The sequence below is a fragment of the Paramacrobiotus metropolitanus genome, unplaced genomic scaffold, assembly GCF_019649055.1.
Source record: "Paramacrobiotus metropolitanus isolate TYO unplaced genomic scaffold, Prichtersi_v1.0 Parri_scaffold0000023, whole genome shotgun sequence".
NCBI classification, from domain to species: Eukaryota; Metazoa; Tardigrada; class Eutardigrada; order Parachela; family Macrobiotidae; genus Paramacrobiotus; species Paramacrobiotus metropolitanus.
Genome location: NW_026570243.1, coordinates 1,130,395 through 1,147,647, shown reverse-complemented (window position 1 = coordinate 1,147,647; position 17,253 = coordinate 1,130,395). Strand labels below are relative to the sequence as shown.

The 17,253-nt window shown below is 40.6% G+C and overlaps 2 protein-coding genes and 1 non-coding gene across 5 annotated transcripts; 1 reads left to right on the top strand and 2 right to left on the bottom strand.

Annotated features, from left to right (window-relative positions):
• The first annotated feature begins 4 nt into the window (after positions 1 to 4).
• Positions 5 to 13,868, top strand: LOC129587199 (hillarin-like). The gene is made up of 9 exons (XM_055480818.1): positions 5 to 825; positions 1,416 to 1,713; positions 6,321 to 6,437; positions 9,410 to 9,724; positions 10,808 to 11,077; positions 11,335 to 11,417; positions 11,533 to 11,676; positions 11,766 to 12,298; positions 12,975 to 13,868. Exons 1-9 carry the CDS (start codon positions 701 to 703, stop codon positions 13,604 to 13,606), a joined length of 2,517 nt encoding a protein of 838 aa, XP_055336793.1. The 5' UTR covers positions 5 to 700; the 3' UTR covers positions 13,607 to 13,868.
• On the bottom strand, positions 12,478 to 12,550 carry Trnam-cau (transfer RNA methionine (anticodon CAU)). Its single transcript has one exon. It is a non-coding gene; the product is annotated as a tRNA-Met (tRNA).
• LOC129587200 (chymotrypsinogen 2-like) lies at positions 13,794 to 17,203 on the bottom strand. 3 transcript variants are annotated; one of them, XM_055480819.1, is made up of 12 exons: positions 16,763 to 17,202; positions 16,362 to 16,452; positions 16,179 to 16,252; positions 16,056 to 16,119; positions 15,896 to 15,973; positions 15,671 to 15,786; positions 15,512 to 15,601; positions 15,375 to 15,442; positions 15,128 to 15,293; positions 14,775 to 15,037; positions 14,377 to 14,469; positions 13,794 to 14,282 (listed from the first exon to the last, which is right to left on the bottom strand). In XM_055480819.1, exons 1-12 carry the CDS (start codon positions 16,835 to 16,837, stop codon positions 13,982 to 13,984), a joined length of 1,479 nt encoding a protein of 492 aa, XP_055336794.1. In that variant the 5' UTR covers positions 16,838 to 17,202; the 3' UTR covers positions 13,794 to 13,981. The 3 variants fall into 3 exon arrangements, 2 of the variants coding, with proteins under 2 accessions (XP_055336794.1, XP_055336795.1); XM_055480820.1 differs by having other exon boundaries at positions 16,707 to 16,820; XR_008690287.1 differs by having other exon boundaries at positions 14,229 to 14,282; positions 14,377 to 14,461; positions 16,763 to 17,203.
• Positions 17,204 to 17,253: the final 50 nt, after the last annotated feature.

The window sequence follows — 17,253 nt, the reverse complement described above, 5'->3', positions numbered from 1 at the left end:
AAAGCCCACTTGACCGACAAATACATTCATACACCTGAACAAATAGTCTCCGCCAATCCGTGGTCAGTGTAGATTTCTCATTGGCTGCGCGTAGTCCACGGTCCAATGCCGGTCGTGAGAAATGTCCCCGCCCACCGACTGCCCATTGGTGACTCGGCTGTAGCCTGTGGGCCAAGTGGATTTACTCCGCGTACACCGCGCCGTCGACGTTTATCCGCCGAGACCGGATCGGATTCAATCTCGCAGTGGATACAAGCCATTTCGTGTATAGCGTTTAACATGCACACCGACAATGTGCTTGGTTTGTTCTCTCGCGCTGCTGCTTAAACATGCACGAGACCAATTCTACCTGAGGAACTTGAATGATCACTTTTATATCTGTACTGGCTAGTTTAACAGCGGAATCTCTTTTCATAATTTTCACACTTTCTTCGCGGTAAGAAGCTCCGTTACCGGAAGGAGTTACCTGTTCCCACGATAACTGTGTCTTGGGAATTTATTTGCTCCACACCGAATGACCGCCTACATCGCCATGTAACAGCCGTTGGCATCCACCATCAAGCCGTGCTGTCTTTTTTTTCACATGGTCCACAAGCGTTTCACCAGTTTCCGGAATTGTCTGTTGTTGTGTCTGGGTGATTGTCGATTTATAACGTCAGCATCACTAATCCGCACTTGAACTGCGTGGAGAGTGGAGAAAATGACGGGCGACATGAAGTGCTGTCGATGCAGTAGGGCGGTGTATCCTGTCGATCGTATTGGACCCTTGAAGAACATGACCCATGTCTTCCACCGTCACTGCTTCAAATGCTCCGTCTGTGGCAGGTACTTCATTATAATCCCACTATGCGGGCGTCCGCGTGGCTGGGAACGCACGTTGCACCAGCGCGGATATCTGTGCTGGTGCCTGTAATTACGCAGGTCAATGGCTAGTTTAGAAAAAGCCAATGGCCAAGTGGAGAGGGAAAAAAAGTTTGATTTCTCCAATGATGGAATCATAACAATAATTATCATGTGCAGTGCACCCTTCACTTGACCATGGCTTCGTGCGGTTAATAAAACGTTATGGACCTAAAAAAGTTTAATAAGAACATGGAGTAAAACAGATACGTTGTAAATAAGTAAAGCTACGAACGCACTTAAGTCCACAAAATATAGAGAACACCTTAAACAGCCTTTTAATTATGAAGCGTTAGCACTATTTTTCGAAGTAATCATTGCGTTTTATTGTAACTGTATATGATAATATTAATGGAAGTATTGAATAATCACTGCAGAGCTTGTTTCGGAATGCAAGTTGAAGTGCATACTCCAGAGAGTTTCTTTTGTTTCATGTTCGGTGTGACTCTAGTATTTTTATTATATTAAAAAATTATGCTTCCGGTGTGTAACATTGGTTGTCCGGATTCTTGTAGCATTCTTACCCTGAAAACGTACGTAACCAGTCAGCTGGACGCCAACGACCGGGAAGTGTACTGCCAGAATCATGTTCCGAAAACGGGTGCCGGCCACATCGATTCGGACTGTATTGGCATTAAAGGACTACTTGTACACCGCCAAGCCCAGGCGGATGACAATGCCGCACGCAAAATGAACGACATGGGTGGGCATTTTGATGCGGGGGCTCTGCATATTTCGCACGCCCTCAACGCCACCGAACTGCAGAAAGGATATAAACGTGCAGCTAATGAAACGCCCCTTTATTCGTTTCTGGTAAGTCGACAACAGCAATTTTGAGACCCTTGTGTATAAAAATTCATCCGAGCCCAGTCAACATTACCCAAAACTTTCTCATAATGAAAAATATCTAAAGCAGTAATAGGCTAAAATTAAGTAGCTTTAAAAAAATATCTAAACAGAATTATTTTTACCTGTAAATAATAATAATAAAGTAATAAAGAAATTTTTCATACAATTACATTTGTAAAATTTTTTTAATTAAAACTGCAAATTTTAAATTATTTTTGGTAAATTTATTCACCTCGAAATGATGGATGCCTTTTAATTACTACTTAGTTGCTTTTTCCTGACGGTATTACGATACAATATTATGCATGACGATACCGCTCTTAACTGAATCATCAACTTCAGTTTTTCGGGTGTGTGTTTATGATGGATACGCTCACTCATCTCTCGCCGGCACAGAAACCTGCTTTTACACATCCGACTCGAGAATCTCATAAAATCTTTTGTTCGCTGACTTTTCGACAAAATTTTCCAAAGAGCGAAAGAGAGAACGGAATATGCGTGAGTGTTTACTCGTTTTCGGCAGCGGAAAAATTTATGACTGTCACTTTGTTTACGGTATCGCGTTGCATCTAAATGCACGGGTCTGCGTAACGTCAACAGTGTCGGCGGTGGTTTTGTTGTGACAAAAATAGCCATAATGGTTTTCGCTACAGGAATAATTAATTGCCGGCGAGGTGATGTCCGTATTGGCCGCGGATTGGTTTCAAATGACCTTGATTAGTTGGCTGCAGTGCGTTGTGATAGCGCAAAGGAAAAGCGATTTGTCGCGCTCATTTAGCATTTACTGAAATGTCAGCGCGGATTTTGACAGATTAGTCGTTTACTGAGAATTAATGCAGTGGTCAGCCAGCAGCGCCAGTAATCTTTTGGACATTATTTTTCGTTACTGACCAAACGTAAAAAATTTGCAAAAGTGTCAAGTTTTTTTTAAAAATTATTTTAAACTTTCCTTCGAATATTTCTTGTGCGTTCGGTCCAATTTTCTTTCGAGGAAACTGTTTTCAGCGTTACGCGATGATGTAACCTGGTCGTTAAAGATGCTCACTTATGGGCAGTTTTTTACCGCGAACCGATTATTCCAAAAGATTGATCGTTTACATTTTTATCAGACGTTTTGGCACCAATTGACATAATAATTGGCTGGCACTTTATTGTTAGCGCCGTCATCCAATTGAGAACAATGAATCTCTAACGCTTGGGCACAAGTTTAAAAGTGATTTTTGGCCATAATTAGTGCCGCGCGCAGCCTAGTTTTTTGTGTCCACCGTTGTGAAAGGCGCAATTACGTGGTCGGTGCGGATATATGTATCTTCAGTGCATTGAACATTAACCGCGAAAGTATTCCAATGAGCGGGCGTCAATGTATCTTCCGTAGCCGGCAAAATGAAGCGTTAGATAATTATCCACTGCCAGGGTAATTAATACACAGACAACTGTCTCTTTTGTTACAAGTACGTCGTACGAATAAGTTGGCGTTCGTTTCCGCCAAGGATCTCCCCGCTCACAGCTTTGCGCATCGGTTGTTCGCGCTCTAGATTCGGTGAATCGGTGTTTTTGTGTGTCAGAAGCCAACGTGGTTGTTATAGCAAGTGAGGGAGAGAAAAGAAGATGATCTAAGGTGGAAAAGAATAACAGCCGTGGTTGCCGGTTCGGAAGATAAATCTTTTTACCGTTTCAGCAGTAAACAATGGCATTCTCTCTTCACGTTGACATAGTTTTCTCTCTCGTGGAAACCGCTTCTTAGCACGTATACGCGCCTCATCGATGCTGGTAATCAATCGGAAAACGATGACGAGGTTTTGTTCAGCTTCTGGCGACGTTGATGTTGTACTCAGAAGCGGTCTTTAATAAAAACAATCGCTTTCAAAAAATGTTGGTTTAATCGCTGGCAGTTAACGACGATACAATTTTACGCTAATCTTGGGAAAAAGGTTGCGCCGTATTAGGAAAGTAGCTGCCTCCCGCACAGATGGTGCGGGACTCTTCAAGTATAAATTATATAGCGATTAATTTTATTTTCAGAACAGATTTAAACTCAAAGGAAAAGACTTGAAAAAGCCACATAAACTATTACATATGTTAGTAAAAATCTGCCGTTATTCGCAAAATATTTAGAGCTTTATTTGATTACGTATTTAATGTGACTATGCCAAACACATATTTCTGCACGATAATTTTCCTTCAACGCTATAGGCGCACATTTTTGCCTCGGTTGAAGAATCTTTCGAGTCAGGTACTTAATCCATAAAATTTGTCCGCAAACTAGAAGGAATGCGACTTCGGTTTTTACGATGGGCTATTTCAGTTCGGTACGCTTCGAGCGGATGACTTTATTTTTCTTGTAATTGTTTCAGTGTGCTCGGAGATATTAAATTTGAAGTAGTTTAATTTTTGCTATGTTACCATAATTTATTACTATAATTATATCCGAATCAGCCATTGACTGTCGAGATATACTGTCACGATTACAAACGTGTTTAATTTATATCCGCGTGCGACACACATGCGTCGGCAAACAGATTTATGTACTGGCATACCTAGTTTAAGGACAAAATTTATTGTCGCCTATAAAATATTATTTGCAGCGCGAGTGGGAGACAATAATACCTAATGCATAATTATGTGATTAATTTTTTGTTCCGTTTTACGTTATTAGTTTTTTTATCAATCTACGGTTCTACGGTATCTGTGAACACATTCAATGCATCCGAAGTAATTCTAAAAGCTGGTATTTCAGAAGAATCTATTTTGGCCTGTCTAGCTTTTGCATGAACAGGACACTACCGTAACAGGTCTTAAAATGATGCAGTCTAAAACAGTGATTTAAAAAAAGCTTTGGGTAATAAAATAAAAAAATTACTGTTATACAGATAAAATCATTATGAGAATAACTTCGATTTGCAGAAAAGTGCGTGTGAATCGCTTGTTTGCACGAACATATAATATTAAGTAGACGAACGTCTTATCGAGGCAGTTGGTCATTGTGGTCAAAGGCTTTTTTTAAACTGTTGATTGTGTTGAAAAATTGCAATTAGCCGGGGTGTCGCGAGCGTTGAATGATCGGCGTTGTTAGTTGACTTATACATGTTGTACAAGTCAGCCGTGATTGTTCCCTCTATTATACAAAGATCGCTGCCGCATAACAACACACACACATAACGCTCCAACAGTGCCGTTAATTGTTGAATCCTCTTATTTGCCAATCCTTTGTAGCGCGTTCCGTATCAAATGATCCTGTCATGGCCTTGATCAAATGTTAGCCAAGCGATCTCTGCACTTGAGAGCAGGCAAGCGCACCATGGTGTGTAGTGCGAGGAGAAAAAACACTGCCCAGCCATATGTATAACAGATATTATGGCGGCTGTGTATATCTTATTTAGCCGGTACGCAAAGGCGCAACAGCAGACAGCTGACCGCATCCCCCGCGGTTGCACTAGGACAAAACGGTGTTAGTTGTGTGACGCTGAAGAAGCCGGTGAAAAACATCTGCGCAGGTGGAGATGGTTGACGCTGAAAAACTGACCAGTCGTCTACTTTGTTTGTTTTCCAGTGGCTGTCGTTACGCGTCGCAGAGTGGTACATGTACTACGCAAAGTTTTATGAAAGACAAATTTTTATTCGTTTACAGTTGCAAAACCGTTCATGTAAAGCTTCGCCTAGTATTAATTAATTTTTGTTTCATTAACACTGAATTTTGTTTTTATTTTTAAGTTGATCATTCGACAGATATAAACTGTTCCAAACTTATACGTAAACGCATTATGTTCTAATTGCTTCGTTTACGTAATTATACTGTTCTCGTGTAAAGGACATTATGAAAAGCATATTTTGTTCTTCGGCGAATGTAATTCTTTCTTGACAAGTTGTTTGGAGTATTTCGACAGTTGATGGTGGTGAAGATTACAGCGGCACACGCGCTGACCATTGCGAAATGAAACGATTAAATTACGGAACTGCTCATGATCGTATTACAGCCCGGCTAACTCGTCCGTTTTCTTACATGTCACTCGGCAGCAACAAATGATTTTATTTACTAGGTCACGTACCTGTAAGGGTACTTGCCGGATTATGGCTAAGAATGTATCGGTTTTTACGTTACATAGCACGAACTTATCATAAACCACATATTTTGTAAGAAAAGAGAATCAAATAATATCACTGCGCATCGCTGTTAAACCACCGTAACCACTGAGATTAATATTTATACTTAACGGACTTATAATACGTAATTCGAAAAAATATTACCTGATGCATTTGTGCGTTTGCGGGCTCCCGCGTGCGCTTAATTGGATGCTTCCTACTACTGACCACTGTCCAGCAGTATGGAACGGTTAAGTTGTGCTGCCTTTCTCACACAAGAAGTAGCTTAAAAAATGACATACTCTAAAACCAGGGGAAAATATCAAACGAAGTTTGGTGGCTGAGATGCAGAACTCTGTAGTTGGTTGTTTATTATTGAATGATAATATGTATGTATAACTGTACACTTCGGCAGACATAATATTATGATATTTATCAAAACGTGCATCAGTGTCATTTCTTTAAGCATAAATCACCAATTTTTTTTCCAGGATATCGAGGCGCAAAAAGAACTGGAGATGAAACTACGAAAAGAAGAAGAGGAAATGTACCAGCAGTTTCTGGCGGAGCGGAAACAAAAAGAGAACATGATCAACGAAGAAATCAAGGTAAGCCAACCTTTAATTAAGTAGAATTTAGAAATCAATTATCCTATCTCGTGTTTCTGAATTTTCTTAAACATAAACTTCAGTTAGCTGCTAAAACTAGGGTCACACATAAGTTTTCCAATATGTACCATATGTACTACAGTAAAGAATATAATTCGCGGTCGTTCGATGTGAACACTCTAGAACTGGATAAACATAATTAATCAGCCATTGATGAACCAGCGTTTAACAATAACAATTTATCGATGATGTGTACATTAACCAAATAATACATTTTCACAAAATCCATCGACCGGGGCGCATGATGGATGGAGGGAACCATTGCGCTCAACACAAAAGCGGAATTAAAGCAAACAAACTATACAAAACGCTACATGGTGAATGATGAGTGCTAAGCGATGGCTGTGGACGATAACGGAGCCACGGGGCAGATGGTCAGTTTACAAAGGCGGCCATGGATAGGTTATGAATAAACTGACCGGAACCAGGGCGCAATCGATGACTGGTGGCGGGGGGATGAAAATCATCGGGCCACTCTCCACAGCAGTGTGTTATCTGTGCGGGGACAGCTGAGTGGCCAGTGGAAGAGCGGGCATTAGCGCTAGTTAGGGACGGGATGACGGCCCAGGGGAAATTAGGAAAGAGGCGGTCGTATCGGTTTGTGGTCAAGCCGAAATGGTCAGAAATTACCAGCCCGCAGGCGAAACTTAACCCCAGATTTTCGGAAAGTTTTCCATCAGTTTAAATCATTTCATTTCGCAGTGATATATACAGCTCAAGATTCCTTTCACATTTTTGTTGAATTAGGAAATCAGAACGCAAAAATTAAGCATGCATTGTGTTTTTTGGCAGTTTCTTTAAATTTTACAACCGCCGGTTTATTTGTTTTTAACTTCGTTTATAAATTGTTATAAATTATGCCTCAAAACATCATCTTTCTTAAAATAGACATTATGGTAGACAAGAGGGTTTTGCCAGAACCATAACGCAAATGAATGATTGTATTTTTATTTTACTATCATCAAGGGGCGCATAGTACGTACTGTTGTTACCATCCTGCTGACAAAGGAAATTCACAAAAACTGTTGTTTATAAATTCAACATCGGGCATAAAAGGGCACTTTTAAAAGCTAAACAAAAGCAACACAATCTCTTATTCACGATTCACGACATAAAGAAATACGGCTTTCTAAAGGACGTACATGAGTATGAACAATAGGAAAAAACCTCAAACGAGCACTCATTTTAAATATTTGAACCCACTCTGCGTACCGCTTAAATAAAATTAGTTCCAAATTTTTCGAAACCTTTCATTGGGTTAAATAAAAATTAAACTGATTGTATCGTTTTTGGTGTAACGCACAGTGATCGTTCTGGTATTACTTTTAATTAATTTTAATTTATAAGGCATCAAAACACTTTAGATTTTACTGTACTGCGCATCAAACCGACAACCCGTTGGGTTCACTTCCGGCTGGCCCGGCAACCGCTTGGTCATCTGTCCGTATGACTAATATATGTACGTATCTCGTTGTATGGTTGGGAAATGATAATGGACAAAAGCTTTCAATGTTCCCGTATTTGCCTAAGCGGCAATTTCCAGTTATCTCAGGGGAGTGCAAACGACAAGTGCTGTAAGAGTAGACCATGTCAAATGTTACAAATGGGAACACAGCCGTACAGTACACTATTCGTACACTTACCAATGCAAATTTCCGAAACATAGTCAACACTTATGTGGACATTTTTCTATTGACACCTCGTTATGAGCGATTTCATAAAAGTTGGATTAACGGACTGTGATTTGAGTTTGGAGAAATATGCCGGATTAATTCCAAGTTTTATACTATTGCCAGTGTACCGTCACATACCGATTTAATTTTGTTAAACTGTGAAAATGATTATATCGTAATAAAATGAACTATTCAAGGAACATTCTCCGTGTAATTGTATTTGATCCAAATATCGCCAATGCGCGCCGGAGCCGGTAAGTACACGCAAAGGATTTTCGTTTTATCAACGGGAGAGTGTTAAGAACTTAAGACTCAACATAACATTTTTGCCAATTAAAATTTTGTATTATTGGTGTCCGAAGTAAGTAAACTGTCCACATGTAATTTGCTTTAGAAATTTTTATTGTATGTATTAATTTAACTCAGAAGCTCAGTTCGATTCGGCAGTTCTCAAGATAAGGTAGGCGGTTCGAACCGGTCAAGGTGAATATTCCAATCCGCAAAAGGAAGTCTGTTTCTAATTATATCGACATAAAAATATTTGCCAGTGAACTGCTATTTCTGTACTTGAATGAGATGTTTTGTTTGTAACACGAACTGAATCCACCCTTTTCCGCTTGGATAACACTGAATGCGAGTAATCGTGCGCAAGTCATTGACAATGCTGACCATAAACGGACCAAATCCACCAAACTTCACCGATAAATACTCTAAACAAATGATTACACTGTTGAATTCAACTCGCATAAATCGCAGAAACATATTTCGATACTTTGAAGTTTGAACAAATTATTAGCTAGAAGTATACATAATGACCGAGAGACTATACTGCTTTCCATAGACTCAAAATTGCAACTGAAATGAATTATTATGAATATTTATGGTAGAAACTCCCGCAGTTGTACAGAAACTACAGACATATGTAAATACATTAAAATAAACGCAAGCATGAAATGTGTTGAAGTGTGTAAATTCCAGGTTATACGTAGTAACGTAGTGTGTTGGCTTGTATAATCACCCTGCCAAAGAAGAATTAATACAGCTGCCATTTGCAAGAAACCGAATAATAATACTGTAATTAACACCCTTTTTTTGCTATATATGTATGACAGATCTGCAGAAACATTTATTAAAATAATACGGTGAAGGGTATTGTAATATATTATGATAGAATATACTATATTGTGATTTGTAAATGCAATATAAAGTTTCGTGATATTCTATCTGATGGTTGTGTAGGCTGAATGGGAAGTGGCACTGGAAGAGTTGACGGCGAAATTTGAGAAGGAACTGCATCACAAGAAAAAGAAGATTTCACCGGAAGAGCAGAAGAATCTCACGCACCGGCATTTAAAGGAGAAGGAGGATCTGGAGAAGTTCATGACACTAAAGCGCGACAAAAAGAAGGAGTCGGTAACGCGGAAGCTGCTGGAGATCGAACGCAACACCACCGCCGATCTGATCGACAAACAAAGCGCCCAAATGATGGAATTCATCACGGCTAAGCGTATGGAATATCAGTCCAATAAGAAAGATCATTCCCTGGCGGAAGGCGTAAGTGCACAATATTCGATAACAAAAAATAATATAACGAAACTGTTTTTAGTCTGAAATATTTCCAAAATAAATAGCACGAATAAAAATTTTTTTGAAGTTGAAAAAGCATCAAACTGCATAATTACACCAGACACATTTTAGTATACCGAATGCTATGCAAAATAGATTCTTTTAATTTTTATTATTTTATTGTAGACTAAACTTTTATTATTTTAGGACTGATAAACAGTTCTCGACATTTTTTAATTTTTTTGCAGTAGAAAATAAAATATGCTAAGCAAAGACAACTACCGCAAATTCCGCACTGAATTTTACATTAATATTTCTGAGTAATTTTTGCGCACTTTACGATCTGTTTCCCATACGCTCGAGCTTGCACGTACATCCATAAGCATCGGGTAATTGCAGCATTTGAAGGTGATTACCATCTTGGTAATCATCTTGGTAACCAATGTTCTTGGTAACCATCAGGATAACCTTAATAAAATGCGCCCACTCTGACAAGTGGTCATTATTTAGTGACCACCTGCCGATGTGCGCTTACGCCACATGTACCGACGTACTGACAGCTTGCCGGGAAAAAAATTGCTGTCTGTTTTTCTGTAATGAGTTTAACATTTGCATTCGGATTAAGTAATAATTTTCGTTGCTTTGACAAGCGGCGCAGGATTAACAATTGGGTCACTAGATCGTTTTACCGGCTAATCGCACATGACCGATACCGGTTGGTCGTTACATTTCGTAAACCAAAACTTATTCTATAAATACATGCAATTTTAAATTTAGATTTAGAAGTTTTTGGGTTTTTATTTGGTTATAGTTCCTTTTAATATTTACAATTTTAAGCACCGCGCTGTCAAGTAATGTGCCCACGCTTTTTGCTATTTTGACCGCCTATTAAAATAATAATATTACAATTACATATTAATAATTATTTGGTTGTTGCCATTTTAAATTGCGGATTATAAACGCCAGCTCTTCTATACTGTATAAGCTCTAAGTAAAGATCAATCACAAAAATCGATATTTCATATCAACTAATACCGCGATAATGTGAATATAAAGCAGTGTAATTTGTAGGCCGATGAAAATCGTAAAATCAATGGCGTAAACGGTCATTCGAATTCGTCGGCGGCGCACGGCCACAGTAAATCCAATGGACACAGCAACGGCAGCGCCAACGGCGGTGCGGACATCCGCAACGGTTCCCATGCCGGCTCGAGCTCACCCGAATCCGAGAGCATGGCATATCCGCTGATTCCACCGCCGCCCGCACCGCCGGTCTATGGCAAGTCACACATCTACAAGGACCCCCACGTCTTCAGCCAGGTCGATCAAGTGGCCATCAATGTACGTATACTGAGCTTATTTTTTCAGAGTGGGTAGTTTAATGGCAATAATTGACCCGGATAACTGCATACCATCGCAAGATTTTGTATCCCATTATATGAATTCCGAATACTGTACAGATATACGTCCAACTCAAGGCGAGCGTGATTCAATAATAAAATCACCATTTATTTAAAAAATGTATTGAAAAATTAATTTTAAAAAATAACTTTTTTAATCAGACGTATTTTCTTAAGGAATGCTTCTTGTGTTCACAGGTTGCCCAAGGTGACCAGAAGACGTTTACCGACCTAATATCCAACCTGATTATCGCCTCCAGTACAGACGTAGAAAAAGCGCGGTAAGGTGAAATTAATTTTAAATTGACTATAAATATATATAAATTGACTATAAATTGACTGTTGACTATAAATATATATAAATTTACTATATAATTAATTTCTACGTATTTTTAGTGCAATATTTCGATGGATCACAGTAAAAAATCTGAACCTCATGGAATTTGACGACAATGTGGGAGCGGACACGCCCATGGGAATCTTACGAGGCATTAAATACGGAACGGAAAGTTATCACGTTCTTTTCAAACGCCTGTGCAGGTAAATTTGTCTGGTTACTAATAGTGGTTCTTTGTGTAATGCGCTCAGTTTGTTAACATAAAATTAAACCGTGACCTTCCTTCGTTTAGTTACGCCGGTCTGCACTGCGTGGTAATCAAAGGCTACTCGAAATCCGCCGGCTACCAGCCGGGTGTCTCCTTCGACGACAACCGTTTCCGCAACTCCTGGAACGCCGTCTACGTGGACAACGCCTGGCGCTTTGTCCAGTGTAACTGGGGCGCCCGGCATCTGGTCAACGCCAAGGAGGTGCCCAAGATGAACGGCCGGGTGCCCAATGGGAAATCCGCGCACGGTGACAGTCTGCGCTACGAATACGATGACCACTACTTCCTCACCGATCCCGAAGAGTTCATCTACGAATTCTACCCACTGCAGAGTGAGTGGCAGCTGCTGCGCCGGCCCATCACCCTCAACGAGTTTGAGCAGTTGCCCTTTGTCCGGTCGCTATTCTTCCGGTACGGGCTGTGGTTCCCCGATGAGACGACCAAAGCTGTGATCCCCACTGATGCGTCGGGCGCGGCGACGGTTAGGATAACCATGCCCCTGGAGATGACTAATAGACTGATTTTCCACTATAATCTGAAATTCTACGATCGCGAAGGTACAATTGTGGAAAAATCGAATTTTGCTACGATTAATTTAATAACTGTTATTGTAGTATTATTAACGCTAAAAATACTAGTAAATTCGAAACGTATATCAATTTGGTTCAGATTCTTTAGTAATTTTAAATATAAAGCGATTCGATAAACAAAAAACCTATAAAAAAAAACAAAAAAGTAGCAGATCGTGGTTTCGATCCACGGACCTCTGAGTTATGAGCCCAGCGCGCTAACCTCTGCGCCAATCTGCTAGTAGGATCCTCTTGCGCATCATTCACGAATTTTTTTATGGCGCTATATTCGCTCTAAAAATAACTGTAAACAGGTAACCGTGCAATACTGCAATTAAGCATTATTATTGCGGTGATACTGTCAGCAATAGCATGTTATTTATCCTGTTATCGGTATAGAGGGCATTAAAATTCTTGTATACGTATACTGCAGTGATAATTCGATTCTGGCTTTCAGTAAAGAAATTATATTTAAGGTTGTATTCGTAGTTAAAAGACTAGACAATTTAAAAAATAGATTCCTGCAAAATTTCAGAAAACATTAAAATGTTTATGGAAAGCATAAACATCAGTATTTGAACAATACAGTAACTAATAGTGGACTATTTAGCGGATGCAACCGGTACTATAATATCGTTGACCATTCTTTGTGTTTATGATATAGGCGAAGCATGTCCCGACGGTGTTCTCCTGAAACGCTTCGTCATGCAGTCCGTCGTGGGCAACAGCGTCATCTTCCGCGTGCACGCTCCCCTGGCCGGAAGCTACCTCCTGGACATCTTCGCCAACGCCGTAACCCCAGCCGAGTACTTAGCCGGTGACCCGATGAAATTCAAATCCGTGTGCAAGTTCCGCGTCGACTGCCGGCAACTGCAGACGGTCATGGTGCCCCTTCCCGAATGCGCTAGCGGGGAATGGGGCCCTGCCAAAGCTACCCGGCTCTTCGGCCTGGTGCCGTTGACCCACGAGGACGCCCTCATCTTTGCCGGTCGGGAACTGGAGATCCGCTTCCGGATGCAGCGCCCGTTGACGGATTTCATGGCGGGACTGCATAAGAACGGACTGGACGATAAGCGCCTGGCGAAACACGTCCAGCACATGGTACAGGGGGATCTGGTGTCGTTCCACATTATCTTTCCGGAAGATGGACAGTATGGGCTGGATGTATATACCCGAGACGCGGCGGCGGCGGTGACGGGAGGGTCAGGGCGGGGCTATGACGAGCGACCGGTGGATAAGCAGCAGCTGCTGACGCATTGCTGTAAATATTTGATTAATGTGACGCGGCGGCACTGAACGCCCGCCCGCGGGGCTGAAAGGTATTTTTTTGTGCGGGGGATCCTGTCAGGGTTAATTGTGAGGCTTATATGCTTGTCTTGCTGCTGATTAACGGCAAATAACATTATGGTGGCTCTTTTTGCTTGTAGACTATAGATTCTGAAACTGGTGCGGCTGTGTATATGTATTCTTCATTGCAAATTCTAATTACAGAAATTTATTGTGGTAAAACTAAAACTGACTGTAAATTGTAAAACAATAAACGTGGTCGATTACTGCAGCCAAGAAGAGATGAAAACAGAGTCCCAATACTAGCTTGCCGGAGTCAGATTTGACATGTATCGTAACAATAATGCACACACAGTATTTTAGAAACAGGGATCAGAGCATAATTTATAGCAACCGGTACATCAAGAAAAACACATGCATATTAGTAAAAAGTGTAAAGCCCACTACAAGTTTCTGTTGGCTGTTAGCGCTTCGTTCTAGTAATGACTGATGAACCGGCACTTTTTGGTCGTCCACCTGAATTTGATAGTCTCCTGTGGACAAATTCCCAGTGTCCAATGGCTTAATCATCGTGTCCGCTTCGGAAAACCATCCGTCGAATCGCATAGCATACAGGGTTCTGATCAGGGTGGCCATCATATGACGCATACTGGTGTACACTCCGGGATAGCCTATTCCACAACCGCTACAAAAACATCAGTATCGTAAAAAATACTAAATCGTGTGGTATAGCATATGTTTATCGAATATGGAATGTGGTATACATGTGAAATTCATACATTCCGTAAGATGTAAGTCCAATAAGTTCCCACTGTATGGGACTGGATTTCGGTAGCCGGCAGACCAATGGGCCGCCACTATCTCCTGAACACCTTAACAAGCAAAACGGTCAATAATATTATTTTAGAAAGTTCTGCTTAAAGTAAATATCAGCTTAGAACTAATACAAAGTTCAGTTCATATCGTACATGATTTAATATGAAAGTCAAAGTATGACCTTTATTGAAATAATACACATATACACATTGTACAGGTATGACCTTTAATGAAATAATAAACATATTTATAACTGAGATTATGAACTCACTCTTATGTGGAACTGGACATTTTCTTACAAAATCGAGAGAATTAAAATTAATGGCATGAGATATATGAAATCTCTAAATTTACTACTTACGCGTCTTTATCCGTTTTGTTGTTGGCTCCTTGTGCACAGACCATCTCCGGTGCCAATCCTGGCACTTTGGTTCCACATTCATTGTTACTGATCAACTGTAAATCGACCTGCAGTAATACGTCTGTTCCCTTGCCTTCTCCAGTCTGGTTCGATAACCGCGGTTTTATCTGCCCCCAACCCGTTACCATGCAGATCGTGTTTGACGGTGGTGGCGGTCCGCGCGGCAGGCACACCGCGGACACCGTCGACGTGAACGTTAGTCGCTAATAGAAAAATCACCGGTTAAAAAAATACGGTATAATAACATCACACAGCTAAAACTAGTAGCGGTAATGCTTTTTTGCAGCACTTACTTGTGCCAACTTCAGAATACAGAAATCACTTAGATACTTGGGCATGACTTTTGGGTGATAAAACGGAGAGATGATCAGAAAGTTGACCTTCTTCTTCTGGTCGTCGGTGAAGACTTTCGAGTTGTGGGCGCCAACTATTACTTCGACTTGCTCAGTTGGATACAACCTACATCCTTTGAAGGAACGTTATGGAGTTCGAATGCCCCAGCAGTAAAACAGCACCTGAGTAAGCGCAATGTATCCTTACGTTGTAATATTGTTAGTGGTGGACCGAGCGCAGCAGTGGGCTGCTGTCACTACCCATTGCGGGCCGATCTTCGAGGAATCAGGTTATTAGAAAAATATAAAGATACACACAAAAACATTTCTGCAGAAAATATTTACTATCGAACCACCGCATGCGTTGTATTTCAGTGACCCCAGCTGTTCGCGGAATTTGATGTAGACTTGCCACGGCCAACTGTTAGCATCCGCCTTTAATATGCAAAAACTCGATCGACGGCAAACATAAATCAATTTCCGTATGTTGGATATACTCTGTACTTCTGCTCCTCCGATAATGCGGGTTTGTGGTAAACTAACGGCCGACGATGGATAAAACGGCAGGCCGCAGTTGTTGGTGCAGATCTCGTCCTCACCACCAGGGCAATCTTTATGCCCTGGAAATGTATCTTACAAGGAACGCTCTGCCATTTTCGAAAGTATTGTATCACCTAGATAAATCTGATTTTTAAATTGAAAAACGATTATCTGTATGACGATACTTACCATCGCATATGCGCTCCCCTTTTAGACACCGATTGGACGGATCCGACGGACATGTAAAACTGTACTGTCCGCAGCTTCCTGCAGTAGCCAATCACATAACTGCGCAGATGCTGGCCGGCACATTTACTGTAGCTTAATTAAGCGCTAGAATATTCCGTACGTCTGACGACAATTGTGGCTCCCAAATTTCCTTGACTTCCACCAACAGTGCTGAGCACTATCAACTCCAGATCCATCGTAAATGTCGGTTGAACAGTGTGACACAGAAGATAACTTCGCTTACCACGGTATTGGTGTACGACTGCACCGTCCCTTGCGTACTATCTCCGCATCGGTTGTCCAAACGTATATACTGATCTGGAATGTACTTATTAAAATACCAAGGTCAGGTGATTCGTTGTGACCGTGAACTATCGATCAGCGACGCCAACAAAATAAAATAACTAAACAACTCAGTAAGTCGTACGGTTCCAGTCGTAAACTTCCAAACGGTCCTCTGCGCAAACCGAATAATTGGTCAGACCCAGCGGGCGAAGCTTCATATCGACAAAACTGACCTACAATTGGCAAATTCCTTTAAACTGACTGGATATTACTTATTTTGATATAAATCAAATGTCGTATTAGGGGAAAATCTCTATTTTAAACACCCTATGCGACGCAACAGTTTCGATAGTTATGCGAGTAGATCAAGCCTAGTAATTTGTATTTTGTGAATTCGTAGTAAAAAAGATCAGAAAGAATGGAATTTTTTTCAAAAAGCCATGCAAACATACTTAATAGCTGGGCAATCTTTCATTTATTTTTTTACCTTTTTTCATTTTATTTTACGGCCACCATCTTTCTGTTGTATGAAATACGACTTACTTCCAAAGGTGAATCGTTTTCCGCAGTAACACGATAATAACTTATATTAAGACCACGGGCCCTGGGCACCAGCATCGAAATTTGTAACGCCTGTTGGTTGTTCTCAAGAATGTACGAATTCTCAGCAGGGATAACGGAATCATTAATCAGCTGGCCATTTGTACGAGTACTTCAAAAAAAGAAAAACGCAGAATACTATGCGTTTTATTTTGAACCTAACTGCAAAATACGACTGATATAAAACCACACAATTGCTGACGTGCGTCATGAATCATTGAGTAGTGCAAAATGTTTTGGGATATAACTTAGTTTTTCATCCTGCAAGCTTTCTTATTAAGAATTAATAATGCAGAATTCTAAATACATGGCTGTTCTAATTGAACTGAGTGCAGTACTTACTTGAAAGTTGATAATAATATTATGATTTACATCAGTGCGCACATAGAAAATACTTAGCCGTTTCGCTTTTTGAGGCCTTACAAAAAATTAGT